Source organism: Podarcis cretensis (genome assembly GCF_951804945.1).
Source record: "Podarcis cretensis genome assembly, chromosome: 2".
NCBI lineage: Eukaryota > Metazoa > Chordata > Lepidosauria > Squamata > Lacertidae > Podarcis > Podarcis cretensis.
In genome coordinates this window covers 109,701,545-109,725,541 of record NC_137171.1, presented here as the reverse complement: position 1 = coordinate 109,725,541, position 23,997 = coordinate 109,701,545, and the positions used below count along the sequence as shown (strand labels likewise).

At 46.1% G+C, this 23,997-nt stretch overlaps 1 protein-coding gene and 3 pseudogenes across 8 annotated transcripts; 1 reads left to right on the top strand and 3 right to left on the bottom strand.

Moving 5' to 3' along the window:
- Window positions 1-2,066: 2,066 nt before the first annotated feature.
- Window positions 2,067-2,689, bottom strand: LOC307209068 (histone H2A pseudogene; annotated as a pseudogene). The gene has a single exon. The product of its transcript is annotated as a histone H2A pseudogene (transcript).
- Window positions 2,690-5,744: 3,055 nt separating this feature from the next.
- Window positions 5,745-6,233, top strand: LOC307209070 (histone H2A pseudogene; annotated as a pseudogene). The gene has a single exon. The product of its transcript is annotated as a histone H2A pseudogene (transcript).
- A 2,575-nt stretch (window positions 6,234-8,808) lies between these two features.
- LOC307209069 (histone H2A pseudogene) lies at window positions 8,809-9,462 on the bottom strand (annotated as a pseudogene). The gene has a single exon. The product of its transcript is annotated as a histone H2A pseudogene (transcript).
- A 1,826-nt stretch (window positions 9,463-11,288) lies between these two features.
- LOC307208634 (E3 ubiquitin-protein ligase TRIM39-like) lies at window positions 11,289-21,522 on the bottom strand. Of its 5 annotated transcripts, none has more exons than XM_079963455.1 (10): window positions 20,890-21,516; window positions 20,439-20,534; window positions 17,859-18,041; window positions 17,234-17,256; window positions 16,820-16,926; window positions 16,013-16,042; window positions 15,684-15,752; window positions 15,511-15,579; window positions 14,513-14,554; window positions 11,289-13,045 (listed from the first exon to the last, which is right to left on the bottom strand). In XM_079963455.1, the coding sequence occupies exons 1-10, from the start codon at window positions 21,319-21,321 to the stop codon at window positions 12,525-12,527; spliced, it is 1,572 nt and encodes a 523-aa protein (XP_079819581.1). In that variant the 5' UTR covers window positions 21,322-21,516; the 3' UTR covers window positions 11,289-12,524. The 5 variants fall into 5 exon arrangements, 3 of the variants coding, with proteins under 3 accessions (XP_079819581.1, XP_079819583.1, XP_079819582.1); XR_013835204.1 differs by having other exon boundaries at window positions 12,939-13,045; window positions 14,513-15,243; window positions 20,890-21,521; XM_079963457.1 differs by lacking the exon at window positions 15,684-15,752.
- Window positions 21,523-23,997: the final 2,475 nt, after the last annotated feature.

The window sequence follows — 23,997 nt, the reverse complement described above, 5'->3', positions numbered from 1 at the left end:
CAACAACAACAGTGAAAGCTACCGGCTGTGGCCACTGGGATTCTAACTCTGCCTTAGAGCAGGCAGGTGACACACCTGTGTCCTGATTAGGTGTCTTGGGTATTTAAAGGTGCGGCAAGCAACTCTGCGCAAGGTCTTTGCAAACGGTTATAGACAAAATGACAGTGAGAGCTCCATTGTGTAGGTCAGGAAGTGCCCATTGCTAGGAGTCCGTCTACGTCCGGACCTCTTGGCCTCTATGGGATGTGGACTAGATCAGCTTTCGCCAACCTAGTGCCCTCCAGAGGCTTTAGCTGATGGGAGCTACAGCCCCCAAACATCTGGAGGGCTCACTAGATTGGTGAGAGCTGATCTGGTCCACATCCCACAATGAGGCCACCTGTCCGATCTGCCTAGAGATTCTTAAGGAGCCCTTGATTCTGGACTGCAGGTGCAATTTTGAAAACTGCTTGTACTGTCTGGTGCTGGCAAGGCTCTGACACCCCAGTTTCAACTTTTCCAAAGAGATGCTTCTGCTTTTTGGCCACTAGGTGGCAACCACATATGCATTTCTTGCAGTATTTCCATACTACTGTATAGAAAGGCTTGACCTTTTGGGTTTCTGCCAGCCACACAGCTGTTAGCAGCTCAAGATCCCTGGCTGCATGCCCAAAGGCTAAATTGTACTTTTGCTAGTAATAATAATAATAACAACAATAATATTTTTATTATTTATACCCCAACCACCTGGCTGCATTTCCACAGCCACTCTGAAAAGCTCCCAGAAGAATAGTAAAATACAATAAAACATCAGACATTAAAAACTTCCCAAAACAGGGCTGCCTTCAGATGTCTTCTAAAAGTCAGGTACTGTAGTTGTTTATTTCCTTGACATCTAAAGGGAGGATGCCACTACCAAGAAGGCCCTCTGCCTGGAGACAATCTTTCCATTCTTCATGCTGCTGAGATATGGAGCCCAGATGAAATTATGTACTTAAAGGCTACGGACTGGCAACCGACTTACTAGAGAGGCTAGCCAGTCTAGTTAAGTTTTAGAGTTAAGCTGTTTACTGGGCAATGTTTTCATAGGATTGTTTGTAAATCTCAAAAGTTGTACATTTTCCTCCAAAGCTAAAAATTAATAAAGTGCTGAAATATTTCTCTGAGCTTTTGTTTTATGCTATTAGACCCCCCCCCCAGGGGTGAGGAAGAAATGAAACCACTGACAAGTACATGGTGAGTCCTTTAAAAGAGGCCCCGTGAATACCACATACACCTGTTCCATGGGGCCTCTTTTAAAAGATTCAACCTGTATAAGACACACGGTTTCTCCTAGACAGAGGTGAGTTTGTCAGTTCAGCTTTGGTGAATCTTTGGATTCTCACAGGATGCTGATCCAAAACAGTGACCTGAGGCTGGGGGCTGGGAAATCCATAACACTTGTTCAACCTGTGTATTTCTGTTACCAGAAGAGCTTGTCTTTCCCCACAATCCCATTTACTTCAAGCTGTCACTTGTCTCAGCAACCTGCGAAAGGGGTAGGGTGGGGTGAGAGGCCTTGCTGCTGCTACAAAGTGAGTCAGAATCCTTTGCAAATCCCCCAAGTGTACTAGCATTATGTAGCAGTTGGAAAATAATGCAGGGCCTGGAGGCTCTGATTGTGTTTCCTGCTTGGCAGGGGGTTGGACTTGATGGCCCTTGTGGTCTCTTCCAACTCTGATTTTATGATTCTGAGGCAGTGGCTTTTGGTGCAAGCTGGTATACAAAATAGTTTGAAAGCTGCTAGTATAACTGGCTGCAGGTTGTATCCGACCATAAAGCTGGATAGGAAATCATCAGGTAAGTGGCCCATTGGAGCTATGCAATCCTTTTCCTAAAACATGGGGTGCTGGTGCTCATATGGATTCATTGTGCATGCAAGCACAAATTAGCTGTCATGGTCCCCAAAATTGCTAATTGGAGTCACATAAAAAGTTGGGATTTCTGCTCACATTGAATTTAAGTGTCAGCTTAAAAGTGATTTTTTAAATGGCCTAACATGACCCTGAAACCTCACTTCCCAGGCGTCTTAAAAATCAACGGGCCAATTTTCCAAGCCAACAGCTTAATTTATTTACGAGTGGTTTCGTTCTTTTCGGAGCGTTGTAGGTGGCTCTGAAAAGAGCCTTTGGGTCTTAGTATTTGGTCGCCCTCGGCAGGACTTTTTGCCATTTGCTCCTCACTGGACCGCGAGGGGCGCGGTGCTGGCCTTGAGGGCCATTTTGGTCCCTTTGGGGGCCTTGGTGACGGGCTTGGGCGCGGCCTTGGCGGCGGCCGCGCTATGCAGAGCTTCGGTCTTCTTGGGCAGCAAGACGGCGTGGATGTTGGGCAAGACTCCGCCCTGCGCGATGGTCACACCGCCCAGCAACTTATTTAACTCCTCATCGTTGCGCACGGCCAGCTGCAAGTGGCGCGGGACGATCCGACTCTTCTTGTTGTCCCTGGCTGCGTTGCCGGCCAGCTCCAGAATCTCAGCACTCAGGTACTCGAGCACCGCGGCCAAGTAAACGGGCGCTCCGCCGCCGATGCGCTCGGCGTAGTTTCCCTTGCGCAGCAGGCGGTGGACTCTGCCCACGGGGAACTGCAGGCCGGCTCGGGAAGAGCGGGACTTGGCCTTGGCTCGTGCCTTCCCGCCTGTCTTGCCGCGACCCGACATCTTCAGAAACTCCCGACTTCTATCTGGACAAAAGAACGAAAGGAATGCAGGTGTTTCGAGTAGGCGCCTTTTATTCGTTTCTTGAGCTGGCTGTGATTGGTCGAAGGTGAACAGGCCAATAGAAAAAAGGATTCTATTTCTAAACCAATGGGAAACGAGTGCGCGCGGGTGGGGCCCTGGGAGAGGGGAACAGAGTTAGAAGATATTTATATTGTAGGAGGGCAAATAGTATTTCTCTTTGCTTTCGATTCATCCGACCCTTCGCGAATGTTTTTCTAATGGAAATTTTGGTTCTTGTGGCTCCCCCCCCCTTTTTTTTTTACCCACACGATGTTTGGTGAGAGCTGGGGATATTTTGCAAGTTTCCCCTGTGCTTTGAGTTCCTAGCCGACTCCTTTGCTTATACATTTCCAGCGCGTGAAAGCTATAACGGTCCTCCAAGAAACCTGTTACGGAGTTTACGTTAGACAGTTCCCTGCGATACTTCGTTAAAGTGCCCCTCTAGACTCCAAGACTGAATATGCGCAGGCTGCGGAGGAGAAAGCAGAAGGGGGCGGGGCTTGACGCTCCTGAGCAGTTTGGGAAATGGCGGCCAAGCGCTTCAGATTTTCCCGCCTTTTTTCCTCCCCGGCACCTCGCTCGCCTGCCTGAGGGAAAAGTGCCGTTCGAAAAGACACTTCTGGGAGACGTTGTAAATTTAATCAGTTTTGACGTTCACATAGGCAAAAGAAGGTTACCAACAAATAACATCTGAGGAGATAACTCATTTTAATATTTCCTTTAAAAATATAATCTTGTCCGACATGGTTACTTTTCATGAACTTAAATTCTATTTTAGAAACTTTTGATTTTCAGTAATTACTCCTATGTATAATCTTATACATAGCCACGTTCTCGTCTGTTGCCACAAACACAGCAGTCTTTATGGCAACTTAAAAAAACTAAGACGTATATTCTGGCAGGAGCTTTTTTCCGCTGCAGTCCTACCTACATTTATCTTACATTTCTTTAAATTTACAGATGTTAAGAATTTACAGATTGTGTGCCCTCTTACCTGTGAGTAAGACACTGAATACAGCGGGACACACCTAGGATATACAACTTCTTCCAGGTTTCTGAGGAAATAGGAATATCATACTGAACTGCCTTTGTGTTATATTTTGGGTGTATTGTTTCATTTTGAGATTTGATTGTTTTCTTTAAACGTGCACAGAAATATCCTGGGCGTTTGTATTAGGCGGCCATTAAATCGAAATAATAATAGGATTACTCTGTATGTATATAGTGCGTTTGATTTGATTCTCTCACAAGCGCAGCCTTAAATTGTTCCTGGTTAATTCACTGAGAGTCTGAAACCTGGAGAAAGATTTCAAATCTACGTTATTTCATTCATTCATTCAGTCATTCATTCGATTTATATACTGCCCTTCATCATAAGATCTCAGGGCGGTTATTGCCAACGAATGTCAGAGAGGCAGGTTGAGCATGGCTTTTGTTAATTTCTGTAGCAGTCAAAGGTTTTACAGTTGCAGCAAAACAATTTCAGGAATTTCTGCATTCACTTCACATTAGGACCGGACTGAGATGTGATCGAAGCGCCACTGTATTTTCCAGACAATTCCAGCATATTAGCCATCGTCATAAACTGTCCCTAGTTATTATTGTATTCATATTGCTATCCACTATCAAGTCTTTTTCATTTACCAATTGCCAAATCCGCACAGTACTATAGAACCACAGAACATCCTGGCTTCCTTTCACCTTTCAGTCATCCCACTTTTTGTGTAAACATTTTTGACACCACAAAAAAATATTTCTTCTGTTCCTGGATGTCCAAATTAACGCGTGAGGTTTTGTTGGCAGATTCCCTACCTCCCTTTGATACCTTTACTCAGTGGGAACAGTCTGGCTTAAATATATGCATTCATTGACCTTTGTTACTAACTTATTCTTAAATTACTAACCTAAGTTGCAGACCAATCAGAACCTACTTTTTAAGAATCCAACGTGTATTAATCATCAGGATGATTAGTAAACAAAACCGGAGTTTGTGTATGTGCATAAGGCTGACATCAAGGCAGCTTTCCCGCCTCTCCCTTGGCCTTTGCTGTTCTTACATAACGAAGAGCTTCGTGACCACGACAACTTGTTCGTTGTTTTGTGACATTTTGGTTTCTTCTAATAAATGTATTGTGGGATCATGCACTGAAACGTGCAGAGCTATGGCAAAGCTTCATTTTCAAAGAATCCACGATCCCCGAGTCGATACCACTCACAGTACCACCAGATGATGCATCCCTAGTATGATCTCGCTAGGGAAGCCTTTTTTGTTTTGCTCAGTCGTCTTTGCATTGGTAATCGACGTTATAAATTGCCTCCGGGTTTTATTTTCTTTTTCCTTTCCTTTTCTGATTCCACTTTGGTACGCAAGTATATTTGCCATTCATACAGCGCGGGGGACACGAGATTGATCGGAGTAAAGATAATAAACTCCTATCTGAGATTATAAATCACTGCAAACCAAGTCGAGTGCGTGGAAGCCAACAGGAAGGAACAGAAAATTCAAAAGATTGGGTTGCTACGTGAAAACAGCCAACGAGGCAGTCTACATTAAATATATTCTAAATTAATATGTTCCCAATGATATGTAGCTTTCCCGCCCCAGAAATGTACAGTATAAGCAAACGAATCGGCAAAAACTCTATACTGTACACAGGGAAAACTTGCAAAATATCCCCAGCTCTCACCAAACATCGTGTGGGTAAAAAAAAAAGGGGGGGAGCCACAAGAACCAAAATTTCCATTAGAAAAACATTCGCAAAGGGTCGGATGAATCGAAAGCAGAGAGAAATACTATTTGCCCTCCTACAATATAAATATATTCTAACTCTGTTCCCCTCTCCCAGGGCCCCACCCGCGCGCACTCGTTTCCCATTGGTTTAGAAATAGAATCCTTTTTTCTATTGGCCTGTTCACCTTCGACCAATCACAGCCCGCTCAAGAAACGAATAAAAGGCGCCTACTCGAAGCACCTGCATTCCTTTCGTTCTCTCGTCCAGATACGAGTTGGGCGTTTTTGAAGATGTCAGGTCGCGGCAAGACAGGCGGGAAGGCACGAGCCAAGGCCAAGTCCCGCTCTTCCCGAGCCGGCCTGCAGTTCCCCGTGGGCAGAGTCCATCGGCTGCTGCGCAAGGGAAACTACGCCGAGCGCATCGGCGGCGGAGCGCCCGTTTATTTGGCCGCGGTGCTCGAGTACCTCAGCGCCGAGATCCTGGAGCTGGCCGGCAACGCAGCCAGGGACAACAAGAAGAGCCGCATCATCCCGCGCCACTTGCAGCTGGCCGTGCGCAACGATGAGGAGCTGAACAAGCTGCTGGGCGGGGTGACCATCGCGCAGGGCGGAGTCTTGCCCAACATCCACGCCGTCTTGCTGCCCAAGAAGACCGAAGCTCTGCATAGCGCGGCCGCCGCCAAGGCCGCGCCCAAGCCCCTCACCAAGGCCGCCAAAGGCACCAAGGCGCCCCTCAAGCCCAGCACCGCGCCCCTCGCGGTCCAGTGAGGCCAAATAGCCCGCACCACGCCCGGCCACAAAATAATCCAGACCCAAAGGCTCTTTTCAGAGCCACCCACAACGCTCCCAAAAGAACGGAAACACTGCCGCCAAAATAAAAGTAAACCTCTGCGCTCGCGCGCTCGCACACTTCGCCCGCTGCTTCGAAAAACGCCTCCCAGGTGAACTCTCCCTATCATTTTACGCCTTAAAAACACCTTGAGGCTGCTGCAGGTAATAAGTGGGAAGTCTATATACACATCCCTGCTTGATTTACAAACCTCTGTCCCATGGGAATGGAAATAGACCTTTTCATCTGGCTGCCCACTTACACATTATTACAGCTTGTTGAGCCAATAGCAGTTATTTTCTGCTGGAATCCACAACACAGTATGAGCACTAGGACCCCATGTACTGTTAAAAGCATTGCGTAACCCCAACCGGGCACTAAGCAACAACCTAATCCCCTAAATTTGCAGTTGCAGCCTGTAGCCAGGAATACTTAGTAGCTTTCCAACTTTTTATTTTGTATTCCAACTTGCACAAAAAGACGCTGGCTCCAGTGCTCTGCTCTGTTTTCCACCTGCTACAGAATGCTACATCTGGGAGATGTGGAACTAGCATTAATACGGATTGCTATATAAATCCCTATATTTATACAAGTATCTACTTAAAGTTAGGCCCCAATCAGAAAGGATATGGAGTTGCCACAACTATTATGTAGTGCACTTGAGAGCATACTCATAACAGAAAGTGATGGGAGGAGGGCACCAAATAAATATTTAGGAAGCATATTTTTTTCTTTGCGCTGGGCTCCGTATTACTCAAGTCTGCTCCTAGCCTGGGCTTTCCTCTAATGTGGATTTCCGCTGTTCTTCCACAAGCAAATCTGACGAAGGATCCAACTAGCGTGCATCCGCTTGAAAATTGAAAGTGCATGAAGTATGGATCTCTAACTACCTAAATGTAATTTGATTCTGTTGTCTGTGCACTGTGCTGTGAGGGGTTTGCCTCAGGGAGGCATTACTGGGAGGTAACAATAATTTCGCGGGATGGGCGCTGGGCTGTGGGTATTGCTGTGAATCTGTCAAAAAGATAGGTGACATTGCAGTGGGTCTTGATAGGGGATCTGGGCTCTGAAATAAGATCTCGATTTTCTGCCCTTGGGGACATAGTTCAGCAGAATCTGTGTTTATCAGGACTATGAGGGAAGGAGAATGGCATTTTTGATGCCAGTTCCAGTAGTTTGATTACCACTTTCATGGCAGTTGCTTTTGCTGGGGAGATAATCTTTCCCAGGGGTCAGCAAACTTATTCAGCAGGGGGCTGGTCCACTGTCCCTTAGACCTTGTGGGGGGACCGGATTATATTTTTTGGGGGGGATGAACGAATTCCTATGCCCCACAAATAACCCAGAAATGCATTTTAAATAAAAGCACACAGTCTACTCATGTACAAACACCAAGCAGGCCTCATAAATAACCCAGAGATGTATTTTAAATAAAAGCATACATTCTACTCATGTAAAAACACGGCTGATTTCCGGACCTTCCGTGGGCCGGATTGAGAAGGCGATTGTGCCAGATCCGCCCCGGGCCTTAGTTTGCCTACCCATGATCTTTCCATTCTTCATACTGCTGAGATATGAAGCCCAGATGTACCTGAAGGCTCTGAATTGGACTTGAAAACTTTACCATTCCTCTGTAGTAGGGCTTGCTAGAGAGACTAGCCAGGCTAGCTGCATGTCACTCAGCCATATTTCAGACGAAATATCAAGTTTTAATAGGGGTGGGGAAGAGATGAAACCAGACAAGTATAAGACACATGGGTCCTGTTTTAGAAAGTGATAAGTTTGTCCGTTCTGCTTTGGTGAATCTTTGGATTCTCATAGGATGCTGATTCGAAACACTGGAGAGGGTGAAGCAGGGCAATATATTGCACCTGCGCAACATGTTTTTTTGCACCAGAACTGATATTGTATTTCCCCACAATCCCCTCGTTTGCCAATTATTTTATTGTTTTTCAAAATTATTACACCCCATAACCCGCCCCCCGTTTCACTCCAAGCTGTCACTGTTTCATCATCCTAGGAAAGGGGCTGGGTGTGTTGAATGCTTTGGCATTGCTGCTGCTGGTACTTTTTAAAAATACTATTCAGAACTTTTTGCAAATCCCCCAATGTCCTAGCGTTATGTAGCAGGTGGAAAACAGTGCAGAGCCATGGAATCAGTGTCTTTTGGTATAAATTGGTTTACAAAAGAAAAAGGCGAATAGCTGCTAGAATTATTGGCTGCAGACTGTATCTCTGCTTCACCAGGCAGGGGATCATCAAGTCCTTGGTGGTCACGGTGCTTATATAGATGTGCTGCTGTGGGTGCAGAGAAATGGCTATCATGGGCACAAAAAGGTCGATTTCCATTCCCATGGGACCGAAGTTAAGCCGGGATGTGTTTGCAGCCTTCCCGCTCGTGACGAGCAGCAGCCTCGAGGTGTTTTTACGAAAGGTGTAAAATGATAGGAAGGCGTTTTCGAAGCAACGGGCGAAGAGTGCGAGCGCGCGAGCGCAGGTTTACTTTTATTTTGGCGGCAGTGTTTCCGTTCTTTTGGGAGCGTTGTGGGTGGCTCTGAAAAGAGCCTTTGGGTCTGGATTATTTTGTGGCCGGGCGTGGTGCGGGCTATTTGGCCTTTTGGCCTCACTGGACCGCGAGGGGCGCGGTGCTGGGCTTGAGGGGCGCCTTGGTGCCCTTGGCGGCCTTGGTGAGGGGCTTGGGCGCGGCCTTGGCGGCGGCCGCGCTATGCAGAGCTTCGGTCTTCTTGGGCAGCAAGACGGCGTGGATGTTGGGCAAGACTCCGCCCTGCGCGATGGTCACCCCGCCCAGCAGCTTGTTCAGCTCCTCATCGTTGCGCACGGCCAGCTGCAAGTGGCGCGGGATGATGCGGCTCTTCTTGTTGTCCCTGGCTGCGTTGCCGGCCAGCTCCAGGATCTCGGCGCTGAGGTACTCGAGCACCGCGGCCAAATAAACGGGCGCTCCGCCGCCGATGCGCTCGGCGTAGTTTCCCTTGCGCAGCAGGCGGTGGACTCTGCCCACGGGAAACTGCAGGCCGGCTCGGGAAGAGCGGGACTTGGCCTTGGCTCGTGCCTTCCCGCCTGTCTTGCCGCGACCCGACATCTTCAGAAACTCCCGACTTCTATCTGGACAAAAGAACGAAAGGAATGCAGGTGCTTCGAGTAGGCGCCTTTTATTCGTTTCTTGAGCGGGCTGTGATTGGTCGAAGGTGAACAGGCCAATAGAAAAAAGGATTCTATTTCTAAACCAATGGGAAACGAGTGCGCGCGGGTGGGGTCCTGGGAGAGGGGAACAGATTAATTTAGAATATATTTATATTGTAGAACAATGGGCAAATAGTGTCTCTCTCTCTGCTTTCTGTTCATCCGACCCTTCCCGAATGTTTTTCTAATGAAAATATTGATGCTCGCGGGTTGTTGCTTTTTTGGTGAGAGCTGGGGATATTTTGCAAGTTTTCCCTGTGTATGTAGTTCCTAGCGATTCCTTTGCTTATACACTTGCGACGCTTGAAAGCTACAACGGTCTGCCTAAAAATCTGTCACGCAGTTTACTTCAGGCAATTCCCTGCGATACTTCGTAAAAGTGCCCCTCTGTCTTTAGGACTTAATAGGCCCAGGCTGCGGGCGGGGCTTGACGCTTCTGTGCAGTTGGGGAAAATGGCAGCCAAGCGCTTCAACGGGTTGAGGATTACAGAGACATGTGAATACTCTCCGTACTAGGAGAGCAGGAATACTGTAAATGCTGTACAAAAGTTAAAATAAAAACTAAAAAAATTAGGAGAACAGCAAAGCAGTGTGATGAGTTTGAGGGACCGCTTTCCTGAAGCTGGAGGGAACAGGAGAGGGAAGGAGTCGGCCTCTTTCAATGCTGGGCTGTGCCGGTACTTGAAAGCAGCAATAATAATGCATAATAATAATAATAATAATAATAATAAATGAATAATAATAATAATAAATGAATAATAATAATAATAAATGAATCATAATAAATAATGAAGGAGCGTCTCCACCCCCATCATTCTGCCCGGATGCTGAGGTCCAGCACCGAGCGCCTTCTGGTGGTTCCCTCACTGTGAGAAGCAAAGCTTACAGGGAACCAGGCACAGGGCCTTCTCGGTAGTGGCGCCAGCCCTGTGAAACACCCTCCCACATCTGGCCCGCTAGTCGGTTTAATCCGGCTCTTGTGGCAGTTTATTTCCTTGGGTATTATCCTAAAAAAACCTCAACAACTTAAATCCTAGGAAAAGGTCAACAACTTTGGTTGGCCCTTTGGTCAGTCCTCATGGCCCTTCACTTCATCAATTTTGGCCTTCTTTGAAAAAAGTTAGGACACCACTGCTCTAGGGTCAAAGCTCATGGGCAGAAAAGTCTTAGTGGAGTTGTGCACCCAGTAATCGCCACCATTAAAGGAGAAGGCCCAGATCCCATCGCTGGGCACATATAAATCGGCCCCTTTTCTATTGTAAACAACCTAGCTTCTCGCAGTTTCTAGAAATCTCACACAGATTAATATACACAAGCTGTTGTTTCTATGAATGAATGAACATGTGTCTGATTGCCACAAAAGGGAACACAGGATTTAGGGAGGTGTGGGTGGTTCCCCCGCACAGGACACCAAGCCAAAGGGTTGCAAAAACAATAAGGAATTATTGTGAAAATAAGTAATACTTAGTGGGTGGTATCAAATTTTATTCTTGCTGAGGGTGCCACATTACCAAAGTCCATCCCTGGGCAGACCATGGTTAGTGTGCCTGCAACCCCATGAATTACGCACCAATCACACAGATTCAGGTGATGTGTAACAATACATTGAAAGTAATATACATAAGATACTTAATACAAAATAGTGACAGGATTTTCGATTGGCCTAAAAGATATATAATACTCCACTAGAAGTTTCACAGCACTCTTCCATTTCCAGCATGGATCTAACTGGGATTGCATTTTTCAGCATGCTCAACTGCCCAATATGCAAAATAATATTTTTTCAAAAACAATTTAAAGCGAAAGGAAGGGACAGGAGAATGGGACCTCATACAAAATACCTGGGGGGTCAGGACCCTGGGCCAGGCATAGGCAAACTCGGCCCGCCAGATGTTTTGGGACTACAACTCCCATCATCCCTAGCTAGCAGGACTAGTGGTCAGGGATGATGGGAATTGTAATCCCAAAACATCTGGCAGGCAGTTTGCCTATGCCTGCGGGCCTGGGCTAACCCCAAACAATACTCCACCTCAAACACATGTATCTTAAAATGAAATATTGGAACCAACATTGCGGAATGTTAAAATGTTCCTTTACTCACAGGCATTTCAGGGGATAGGATGGGAAGGTTTTTAACATAGGCCTGGTTAATTGGTGAGCCTAGTTTTGTTATTTTGCTGGGATGGTGGGTTTTTAAAAAATAATTCTTACACTATGAACATTATCTTCATCATTTTTGTTCAGTATAGTACTTTAAAAAAAGTTTTTAGGATGCCTTGAATCTTTTAAGAAAAGCAATGGAATAAACTAAAATTATCATAACAGAAGTGCAGCATAAAAAGTAGTTAAGAAAACAAAGGTTAAAAGGATTTTTTTAAAAAAAAACTTTATTGAAAGATTAATGAAATGATTGAAAGACTGCAATGGCGACAGCAAATCACAGGTTCATTAAAAGTAAAAAGCTACAGTTCTATGCTAACAAATAGAGTTAATATATGGGGAGACTAAGGGTCAAAAATAGACAATATTTGGTTTATTTAGCATTAAAAATGCAGGTTTGCAAAGCTGCAAAATACTGAGAGGAGAAGCTAATGATTATTCGAATCCCCAAAAAAGTGGTGGGAGATTTAACCCTTTGCTTTGGTCCCAAGTATAATCCCTCCTTTGAAGTTGCTATTTGCACTGGGAGGAAATCCCCCACTGGCACCACCGAGAGGGTGCAAAATTAAAGTAACATTATTTGCAATACTGTAGTGCTCCTTTTCTGCACTGGATTATAAAGCAATCATCTGCACAGTCAAGCCAAAACACCATGGTCCTTTGTTGAAGGGGAATGTGGGACAGCAGCCTGGGATGGAAATTGAAGCCTGCACAGATTTCCAAAGGGATATCTGCTTCTCTTTGGAACTAACACCTGGACTCATCTGAGAGGCGAGGCGAGGCGAGGCGAGGCGAGGCGAGGCGAGGCGAGGCGAGGCGAGGCGAGGCGAGGCGAGGCAAGGCAAGGCACAGGCCAAGGACCATGGGTTTTAAGAGCACAGCTGGAGGGGAGCTGATGAATCGACAATCCGGAAAAAGGGAAAAACTTCCTCCCCATCAAAATCAACTGACTCAAAATTAAAGAGGTAGGTGTTATCTACAGCATCATAAAAAGCCACAGTTCCTGCTTCATAGTTCAACGAAACTTGGATCTGTGCTGGGCCCTCTTCTGGGTCCAAGTAGGTAGGAGGTGAAGTCAGAGCTTTGAACCGATCATGGCGTCTAAAGCCCACTGCCCAGATCCCTTCATAAGGTTCAAAATTAATTTCCCTATCCCTCTCCACAGACCCTCTGGCTACGCCCACAGCCCAATGGTTAACATTTTGGACATCCACTGTCCAATAATGTTTCCCTGAGCTGAATCCCCACATTCCAAGTACACAGCGGGCGTATTCAAACCGAATTGAACTGTAGGGGTAGTCCTGGCGGACATTTCCCCACCATAATTCTTTTCCATCTGGAGACACAATATATCGGGGATGGGCTGTTTCCGGATCAAACACCACGTTTTCTGAAACACAACAGGAAGACGGGTGGTAAAACAAAGCAAACAAGATGAACACTTAACAGAATCGGTTACTTCCGTAAGGTAGTGCTCGCAAATTGCACGTATTCTGTAGGAGGAGAGGAATGCAGAACCAAAGTAGGCCAATTCATACAACCAAATTTGCATGGTGAGAATACAGGGGCACATGGAGGGTGAGAGTTGCAAGCTGGAGGCTGTGTGTGCAGAAACGAAGATGAAATTTACACTCGCTGCTTCACCTACTTTTGCCTTTGGCCCCCCACAACATGGCATGTGGCCCTCTGTTAATAATAATAATAATAATAATAATAATAATAAATTTTATTTATATCCCGCCCTCCCCAGCCGAAGCCGCGCTCAGGGCAGCTAATAACAATAAAACAGTACAACAGTACAACACAACACTCTAAAATCATTCCTTATAAAATTAATTCAAATTAAACCACTGGCAACCATTGGGCCAGAGCTCCGCGAAGATTGCCGAAGGAGGGAGTCAGGCTGTGCCCTGACCAAAGGCCTGGTGGAACAGTTCTGTCTTGCAAGCCCTGCGGAAGGATGTCAAGTCCCGCAGGGCCCTAGTCTCTTGTGACAGAGTGTTCCACCAGACTGGAGCCACAGCCGAAAAAGCCCTGGCTCTAGTTGAGGCCAGCCTAACCTCTCTGTGGCCTGGGACCTTCAAGATGTTTTTATTTGAAGACCGTAAGTTTCTCTGTGGGATGTACCAGGAGAGGCGTTCCCGTAGGTACGAGGGTCCTAGGCCGTATAAGGCTTTAAAGGTTAAAACCAGCACCTTAAACCTGATCCTGTACTCCACCGGGAGCCAGTGCAGCTGGTATAGCACCGGGTGCATGTGATCTCGCAGCGAGGACCCCGTAAGGAGTCTCGCAGCAGCATTCTGCACCCGCTGGAGTTTCTGGGTCAGTTTCAAGGGCAGCCCCACGTAGAGCGTGTTACAATAATCCAGTTTGGAGGTGACCATCGCGTGGATCACAGTGGCTAGGTCAGGGCGAGAGAGGTAAGGAGCCAACTGCTTAGCTTGGCGGAGATGGAAAAATGCCGCCTTTGTTATAGCTGCAATCTGCGCCTCCATGGAAAGGGAGGTGTCGAAGATTACACCCAAACTCTTAACGGACGGTGCTGGCACTAATTGCTCTTTAGAAGAGAATGTAGCCCTTGAGCTGGAAAATGGTTAATGTAACCCTTTCCACAACAAAATTTTCCCCAATCTAAGTCCCCCTTAAGCTATTTACTTGCTGGGGGGGTTGGTTTAGACTGGAATGACAGGGCAGGGACTAACTCGCTTCCTCCGCCCCTCAGCACTGCTGCCGAGGCCTCAGGCCAGTTTGATCTCCCCCTGCAGCAGCTTATATCTGAAGACAGAAACGACAGGACATCAAATGCTGGAACTCTCCAACATCTGGCCTGTTTTGTTCTCCGGAACTAGCAGCTTACCTCTTATCCATTTTGATTTCCCCTTCTTGGGAATATAATAGTCTAGGAGGAGAAAAGAGAACAGGGTAAAATGTCTGCTGTAAGGCTAACAGAAGAGATCTTAAAGGTAAAGGGACCCCTGACCATTAGGTCCAGTCGTGGCCGACTCTGGGGTTGCGGCGTTCATCTCGCTTTATTGGCCAAGGGAGCCGGCGTACATCTTCCGGGTCATGTGGCCAGCATGACTAAGCCGCTTCTGGCGAACCAGAGCAGCGCACGGAAAGGCCGTTTACCTTCCCGCCGGAGCGGTACCTATTTATCTACTTGCACTTTGACGTGCTTTCAAACAGCTAGGTTGGCAGGAGCAGGGACCGAGCAACGGGAGCTCACCCCATCGCGGGGATTCGAACCACTGACCTTCTGATCAGCAAGTCCTAGGCTCTGTGGTTTAACCCACAGCGCCACCCACATCCCAAAGAGATATTACAGCCTGTTTAATTATGCACCAATGAAGCTTTGTTGCTAATTAAACTACGAGGATCATTCACAATAATTACTGACTAATGCATGAATCGTGTTCTTAAAGCTAACTGTCAGATGAACAACTGCTGTGTCTTTGCCTTTCTTCCAGGGTGCAGGAGAGGCATGGCATGCATTTGTTTATTTCGCCCCATTTGACGACCCAGTGTTGTTAGACCCGCAAACTTATCGTCAAAAACTACCGTCAACTGTCAGGGAAAGACCCCTAGGTTCTGGTGAAAGAAAAAGAGGAGAAGTAAATGAGGAGAAGAGTTACGCTCAGGGCAAGAATGTACATTACTCGTATGTAGGTCATTGGGTTAACTGCCCAGATTTAGTAGTACAGCAGGCAGTTTGTCAAAGGATGGGCCACGCGAGGAGACCGTCTCATTTTGCTGAATAGCTTGGAACTCAGGGATGGCAAACCTTCCAGATGTTGCTAGGTTCCCATCAGCCACTGGCCACCCAAATATTTATCCCCATGCTCTCCCATTTTTTACCTGCGGGAGGTGCTATATAGACAAAAAGAGAAGTACATCCGTGCTGACTGAGTTGCTGTGGCACGCCTCCTGGATTCAAAAACACAAGTCACCCCATTCCTCTCTGATCAGTTAATTTCAGTCTAACACGAATGTCTGAACATGCACATGAGGCCATTTTTTACATTTTTTACCTGCGGAAGGTGCTGGATAGACAAAAACAGAAGTACATCTGTGCTGATTGAGTTGCTGTGGCACGCCTCCTGGATTCAAAAACACAACAGTCACCCCATTCCTCTCTGATCAGTTAATTTCAGTCTAACACAAATGTCTGAACATGCACATGAGGCCAAACAAAAGGGCTGGGAGGCTGCATCTCCCAATTTCCCTCCATCTGAAAGCAGACACCTGCTGCTCAGCAACAGTGCCCAACCACACCAGCCACTGGGGCCTGGCTTTCATATCCCACGGAAGGTTCTAGACTAAATGCTTTTTTCCCATTCCGGCATAGATGCAAACTCACCTGCTCTCGGACTGGCCAGTTTTGGAGGTGCTGGGGAGAGAAAGGTGGAAGGGAAACTCAGACAAACTTTCAGATACCATGTACAGTTCACACTGGATGTATACTCTATATACACCGTGGTGTGTGTGTGTGTGTGAATGCTCTTCATTTTTGGAGGGAGAAACCAGAAAGGCTGAAATATTTAACTGTGGTCCCAATCGTGCAGGTAAGATTTTAGCTGGTCATGCTGGGAGTTAAGGGGATACTTGTTTAATATTTACTGCCTCATTCCCTATGAGGGAAAGCAGTTTCAGAAAGAAAGTTTGAGTCTCCCAATATTGAGTAGTAGCTTTGGTTAAGCTGTCTTGTTATTGCAACCCAGCACTCCGAATAACTCTGCAGACTTTTTATAAGGATCTGCTCTAATTACTTCAGGACTAACTACAGACGCAGATCAAGACCTGGCTTTGTGAACTGCCAATACAGTGGTACCTTTGGTTACGTACTTAATTCGTTCCGGAGGTCCGTTCTTAACCTGAGGTACCACTTTAGCTAATGGGGCCTCCCATTGCTGCCACGCCACTGATGCCCAATTTCTGTTCTCATCCTGAGGTAAAGTTCTTAACCTGAGGTACTACTTCCGGGTTAGCAGAGTCTGTAACCTGGAGTGTTTGTAACATGAGGTACCACTGTATTGATATGCACTGTGTGAGATGAGGAAGGACTCCCATATATATAACTCTGCAGTGGAAACTTCTGTCTCTTTTGGGGGTGAGTCTGACTGACTCATGTGATTGTTATTCTCCTAGTTAAAACATAATCTGTTACCTGAAAGCTCACACAACTTGGTCTGCACCAGCTGTAGTTTTTCATTAAGCCACTCAACTTTTTTATTCAGATCAGCTTTGGGTTTCCCATATATTTCTGTGTTGCACCTGGAAGAATATATGATTTAAAACAAAGCACTGCCCTGTATTACTCCCCAATTCCTTTCCTGTTAAATAAACTAGCAATTGCTTCGCTTTCATGGCATAATCAGCTGCCTGAGATGGTGGCCTTAATCTGCCTAATGGCAGGACTGTCCCAATCTTGAAAAATAGCTTAGTTGGTGAGCAGAGTGCTGATATAACTCCAAGGTTGCAGGATCAATCCCCATATGGGACAGCTGCATATTCCTGCATTGCGGGGGGTGGGACTAAGATGATCCTTTCCAATTTTAGGATTCTTTAAACAGGGGCTTACCTGCTCAGCAAGGGATCCATAGCCTGGGGGGAAAGATAAATTGATCAGCCCCACTTTTCAAAGTTTATTACAGTTCATCAAGTACGTACTAACTCTTAATGCATATTTTGCATATTTACAGCCCACCTTCCTTTCAAGACGGAACAATGAAAACAGGTCAGACCATCAACACTACAGTAAAAAATAAGACCATTATTACGGGTTGTATTCAAATAGCGTCTACCGAAAGCAGACCCATTGAAATTAACGAACCTAAGTTGACCATGTTCATTAATTCCAGTGGGTCTACGTTGAGTAGGATTAGCACTGACTACCACCCTACAGCTCCTCCACTGTCAAAAAGGGGTGTGTGTGAGAGAACACAAAAGCCTCATATTTCTGTGTTATTTATATCAGTTTCTGCTTCATATTTGCCATCAAATTTATAATGAAATCTTAAAAAAATGAAGGTTTGTCTGGACTGAAACAAATCTGCTGTACCCTTTTCACGTCACAGACCAAGCTTTTTTAATTTCCCCCTTTTTTTGTTGGGGAGGGGAACAACAACAAAAAACAGGCTTCGGGAAAGGAATGTTCACCCACCCCAAATTTCCCTGGGCTTTCACATCTTCTAGTACAATCTCACCTGCAGGAGTTCAAAGGCAGACTGCAGACACATCTCCTCTCCCTCTTTAATCAGCTTGGCAAGATGAGAACTGCGCTCTGCGAATTCACTGGCTATTTTGTCGATTGACTTCATGATCTCTTCACACACATCTAGCAGTTCCCACTTTCCCGCAGCTTGATTCCTGAGGCTTCCCACGCGTTTCTGCAAAGAGCAGAGGACAAGAGAGACCGAATTCAGTGAGCTGTTGTGATTCCATCCCCAGGGAAACAGGCACAAACAGGGGTAAAGAGCCAGTTGTGCTTAGTTTCATCAGGGCTTATTCATTCCACCGTAACAAGCAGGAGGTGTAACCTAATGCAAAGGTCAGTAGGGTGGACATTTCCCCCCAGTGCTTTTTTTTTGGGGGGGGGGGCTTCCCAAAGGCATCTGTTTGGTCACTGTGAGAATAGCATTCACACTCCCAGCAGGCAGCTTGGGGTCATCTCTTTCTGATTCATTCCCAAACCCACCACCATTCTCTTGACAATAACCTTTTCACCCACTTCTTTGCTATTACTGACCTGGACAAGAACATTATTTCCTCCTGTTTTGCAATCCACGTATTTCCAACCTTGTCCCACTATCTGATCTGACACCTTCAATTAAACTATACTACTAGTAATAATAATAATAATTATTATTATTTATTGTTTATATCCCGCCCATCTGGCTGGGTTTCCCCAGCCACCCGGGGTGGCCCCCAATCGAATATTAAAAACACAATACATAGGAGGTGTCAACTCCTAAGGGTTTTCAAAAAAGTTGATGGGCATTGCCATTCAAATGGGGGGGGGGGGTTGCACTGCATCATGTGATCAGTTATTTGGGGCGGGGCTTACCTGTCCCCACTCCAATATTTTCTTCGATTTCGCTCCAGAAATCTATAATGTAACCATATTCACTTCTGAAATCCTGTGTTCATCCATCTCTATATCTTAAATGTTACAAAAGCATTTTGCAGGTGCCCTGATACACTTCAGCTTATGGTTGTATGGACCTATCTGCATTTAGCTGTGATTTGTGGTTTTTAGATTGATTTCATGATATAGCAATTTTTCATAGTTTTAAATACCCCAAAACTGAAAAACAAGCCTGCACTTTTGAAAAAAACAACAACCCTGTAATAACCAATATTATTTTAGATTCTAAGATGGACTTTGTTTCATTAATTTTTTCTTTTAAAAGGGATGCGGGTGGCGCTGTGGGTTAAACCACAGAGCCTAGGACTTGCCGATCAGAAGGTCGGCAGTTCGAATCCCCGCGATGGGGTGAGCTCCCGTTCCTCAGTTCCTGCTCCTGCTAACCTAGCAGTTCAAAAGCACCACAAAAAGTGCAAGTAGATAAATAGGTACTGCTCTGGTGGGAAGGTAAATGGCGTTTTCTTACGCTGCTCTGGTTTCGCCAGAAGCGGCTTAGTCATGCTGGCCACATGACCCGGAAGCTGTACGCCAGCTCCCTCGGCCAATAAAGCGAAATGAGCGCTGCAACCCCAGAGTCGGCCACGACTGGACCTAATGGTCAGGGGTCCTTTTACCTTTATTGTAGGAAAGTTGTACCCAGTTGTGATTCCCCCCCACACACACAATGTCCAAAAAACATAAAATATTGTTACAAGACATAAGAGACCCATAAATTTTATTCTTTGTTGAGAAAGAGCATGTCTTTGCAATAATTTTCACCATCAAAAACTTTCGATTGCATCGTGCCCTAATGCTGAAAATTTAGGTTTTCTAAACCTAGTTTTTCCACCAAAAATGCTACATTTATACATTTTTTAAGGCATTTATAAAATCTTTTGAGTGCTGGTGTATTTTCCCCCTGAAATCCTCATCATGTTATTGATCTCTGTGTAAAATTTCAAAGAGATCTGATCATTGGTTATGGAGAAAAAAAATAAAATGCACATAATACAAAGGATCTCAAGAGGGACAGAAACACAGATTTCATGAAACTATGAAGTGCTATAAAATTAAAACCATTTGAGATACAGGGGGGGGGGATTAAGAGTTGTTGCTTTTTCAACCATAAGGGAAGGGTGTATACCAAGTTTCAACAAAATCCAAGATGGTGGGTGACATGACAGCGTTGAACTTATTGGACTTTCAGTTCCGGTCATCCGAGCTGATAAGGCTCATCTTCCTTTGAGCCCAGCAGAGCATTAAAAGAACGCCACAGCGGAAGGATGAGATCGGTATGGGCGACATTGCTATACTTTATTACTAAGCTATGCAGAGAGCAAAGAAATATACATGTTCTCTCTATGAGAAGCAGAGAGCAGCAGAACAAAGGAATCAAAGAACAAAGGAAACAAGAAACCAGTAACATCCGTCTCCCTTTCCCGTGAGAATCCAACAGTATCTGGACTGTGGAATGAAAACATAGTCCTGTGACTGCAAGCAGCTGCTCAGTGAGAAACAGAAACTAACAGAACTGACATGGAATGCCCCAACAACAACAATTCCTCTAATGGCCCTGAGAGGAGCTGCAGTCCAGAACATCTGGGGAGCACAAAAAGGAGGCAGCTGTGTTCAGTGGATGGCAAACTGGGAGCCTGCCTACCTTCATTTCCTGAATTTCTCTCTCACTGCACCATTTCCCCTTCAAAATATCATCTTTCTCCTTCTTCAAGGTTGTTAGACAGCTTTGGAGATGATCCTAAAAGAAAAAAAAATGGCATTCAGCACTTATACTATTAATTAAAAGATTTAGAAGCCGCTTTTTCACTAAAGAGCTCTCAGAGTAGTATACAAGTAAAACTGTAAATAAAATCTTGGGGATGGTGGCACCTGAAGACCAACATTAACTGGAGCAGGCGTAGGCAACCTCAGCCTTCCAGATGTTTGGGGACTACAATTCCCATCATCCCTGACCACTGGTCCAGTTAGCTAGGGATGATGGGAGTTGTAGTCCCAAAACATCTGGAGGGCTGAGGTTGCCTATGCCTGAGTCACCCTTTTCCCATCCTCTTGGTGCTCCAAATTCTCCCAAAACGAGGGGCGATTTTGCTTACCTTAGCATCCTGCGCAGCCTCGTCGATGGGGAGGGCGACGTGCGCTTTGTGCGCCCGGGATTCCCTGCAGACCAAGCAGATGAAGGCGCGGTCCTCTAGGCAGAAGAGCCGGAGGGCTTCGTAGTGCTTCCCGCACAACTTCGGCGCTTTCTTCTTGGGCTCCCCTTCGTCCAGGCGGAGGCGCTGGATCGCTTCGGCCATATTCGCCAAGTGCCTGTTGAGCCGGAGGTGGCCCCGGGGGAAAGCGATCCTGCACTGGGGGCAAGAGGAGAGGTCGCGGCTCGGCCCCTCCGGGCACTGGGCGATGCAGGCTCGGCAAAAGCTGTGCCCGCAAGCGATGATCATCACCGGGTCGCAGAAGTAATCCAAGCAGATGGAACAGGTCGCTTCGTCCTGGAGAGTTTTGGAGGGGTCCCCGGCAGCGGCGGCCATGGGTGCGCCTCCTTGCGCGCAAAATGCGCGGTCTGGGCAGCGCGGGAGAAAGAGAGTCCCGCCTCGCCGCGGTAGAGGTCAGTTTGGGGTCCAAAGAGGGAGGATCCCTTCTGTCCCCGCAGCCTGGATCCCTGCAAACCGAGGAGGAACGGGAGAGGAGGAGACGGGCGAAAGTGAAAGCGGAAACGCAGCACGACGCGGAGAGCTAGACGCCAAAAGGTCTGAAGGGGGCGTGGCGCTGAAGCGAAGGGGGAAAGTGCCGCGAGGGGACAGAAAACTTTCACTTTTCAGGAAATGGCTCACACCCATGAAGATATTCCTGATGGTGGTGCTTAAATGCGTTTGATTGCATCACTTGTCTTTCTTACATTTGCATCCCTTAAGGAGCGCAGGGCAGCATGTATTCAATTTCTGCTCCGCCTTTCCTCCGAAGACTTTACAATATAAAACCACGAAAATATATACATAGCATAATAAGCAATGACCCGCCAACCCTAAGTGTAAAAGGTCAAAGATTGTATTTATTGTTTAACAGAGGCAGGGCCGGATTTAGGTTTGATGAAGCCCTAAGCTACTGAAGGTAATAGGGCCCTTTATATGTCCAGCCGTCCTTTGTCACTGTTTTTTGTGTTGAATATAAGGTAATTTATGGAACTAATAGGTATCTAAAGCCATTTGCCACTGTTGCTGTATGTAGGTTTTATTTTCTTTGTTTTTTATCTTGCATTTTGGAAATGTACATCCAGGGTTTTTTCCTTTAAATTCCCCGCCCCCCCCCCCAGGAGAGTGGGGCCCTAAACTATACCTTGTTTAGCTTATACATAAATCCAGCACTGAACAGAGGCCATGCCAGATATTAAACCGGTACGTTTGATCTTTGCCAAAAGGCAGAGCAGCTTCCCCCCTTAACCCTCACAACAACCCTGTTGGGTAGGTTAGGCTGAGCAGCCATGGCAAAACACTGCCACGTGGGGATGGGAACCCACCCTAGTCCAAATTTTAAGAAGTGGTACCCGAGTTTGCCTTTTTCCTGCTCTCTGCTTCCTCTTTCTTAATCAGTTTAGGATCTAGTTGACTAGAGGAGCAGGACCGGTGGGTGTCTGGGGTCTTATTAGGATATGTTTTATTTATATACTGTTTTTTAGCCCCCAAACTCCCAGGTGTAGTGAACAACATTGAAACATGTCAATAAAAAAGAAATATACTGTTTTGTTTTGTTTAAGAATAATTTTTATTAACCGACCAATCACATCAAATCAAACCAAATTACATAAATTCCAAATTACACAGCCGAATTTTAAATTTTTTTGGGGGTACCCATATCTCAAGTTCCGAAGGGATCCAATCAACTTCTTGCTTCTTACTGCTGTTTTAATGTCCACAAATCTAACCTTGATGTTCACAGTACTATCCAGTCCTTTCTTATTATTTTTCCACATCTCTTGTTGTTATTTTCATATATTTTTCCTTTCTCTTTGTGACCTCTGACAGTCTCCGCAAGCTGGTTAGAACAGTTTGTAATCCTGCATGGTTATTATTATTTTTTTATCCAGTAGCCATATCCAGACGTTTTCCATATAACATCACTTCCATACATCAAAACAGTCTTAGCGTCATTAATCTTCACCAATCTGCCTCTTTTCTCAAAACCTCTGAGGAGATTCACTAGGAATGCACTCTGAAAACCAAGTCCATTCTTCCTCCCGGCTATAAATCCTTTGGCAAGATGGCGACTCCGAATTAATTGCTGCACCATTCCCAAAAGCTCTTATTGCTTCTCGGTCTCCATAAAGCATACTTTTGGTTAAAGTTTATCTCCACACAGACCTTAATCATCCTGCTTGGGTCAGTTCAACCGACGATTCTAATGAGGAGGGGTTCTTGTAAATCACATAGAAGGAAAGTAAAAAAGGTTCCCCCCCCCCATTCAGCCCCGTTGTCAACATACCCCGCCTTTGGTGTATCTTCATCGTAAAATATTCCTGTTTCTCCAGCCCGTCGTCTTCTTTCGCAGAGGTCACTTAAATTAGCAGACTTCACTCCCCTTCTTCACTTGAAATATGTGCATTTGCTTCTTTTGTAATTAATTATTCCAAATTGCTGCAACTAGTGCACAATCAGAGACAGCGTCCAGGAGAGCAGAGGTCCACACGGGGGCATTCTGCCGAGGGCCTTCACCCCCTTCTTTCGAATTAGGGGGTGATTTATGGGCACAGCAGGCAAGGGCAGTGTTCCCCATTTCCTTGGGGCAACAAGGGAGGCTGCCTACTCCCATAACAGCCTCTTAATTACCCCGTGTGGGTCGGAGAGATGGTATTGTCAGCCATCTTCCAATGCGCCGCCTAGTGGCCCCCCAGAAATATACTGTTTTGAACTGAGGCGGGGGAAGCAGACTCCTCATAATTCCTGGATTTAGGAAGTCTAAATTATCAAGGTTTGATTTGTTGTTGTTTAGTCGTGTCCAACTCTTCGTGACCCCATGGACCAGAGCACGCCAGGCACTCCTGTCTTCCACTGTTTCCCGCAGTTTGGTCAAACTCATGCTGGTAGCTTCAAGAACACCATCCAACCATCTCGTCCTCTGTCGTCCCCTTCTCCTTGCGCCCTCCATCTTTCCCAACATCGGGGTCTTTTCCAGGGAGTCTTCTCTTCTCAAGAGGTGGCCAAAGTATTGGA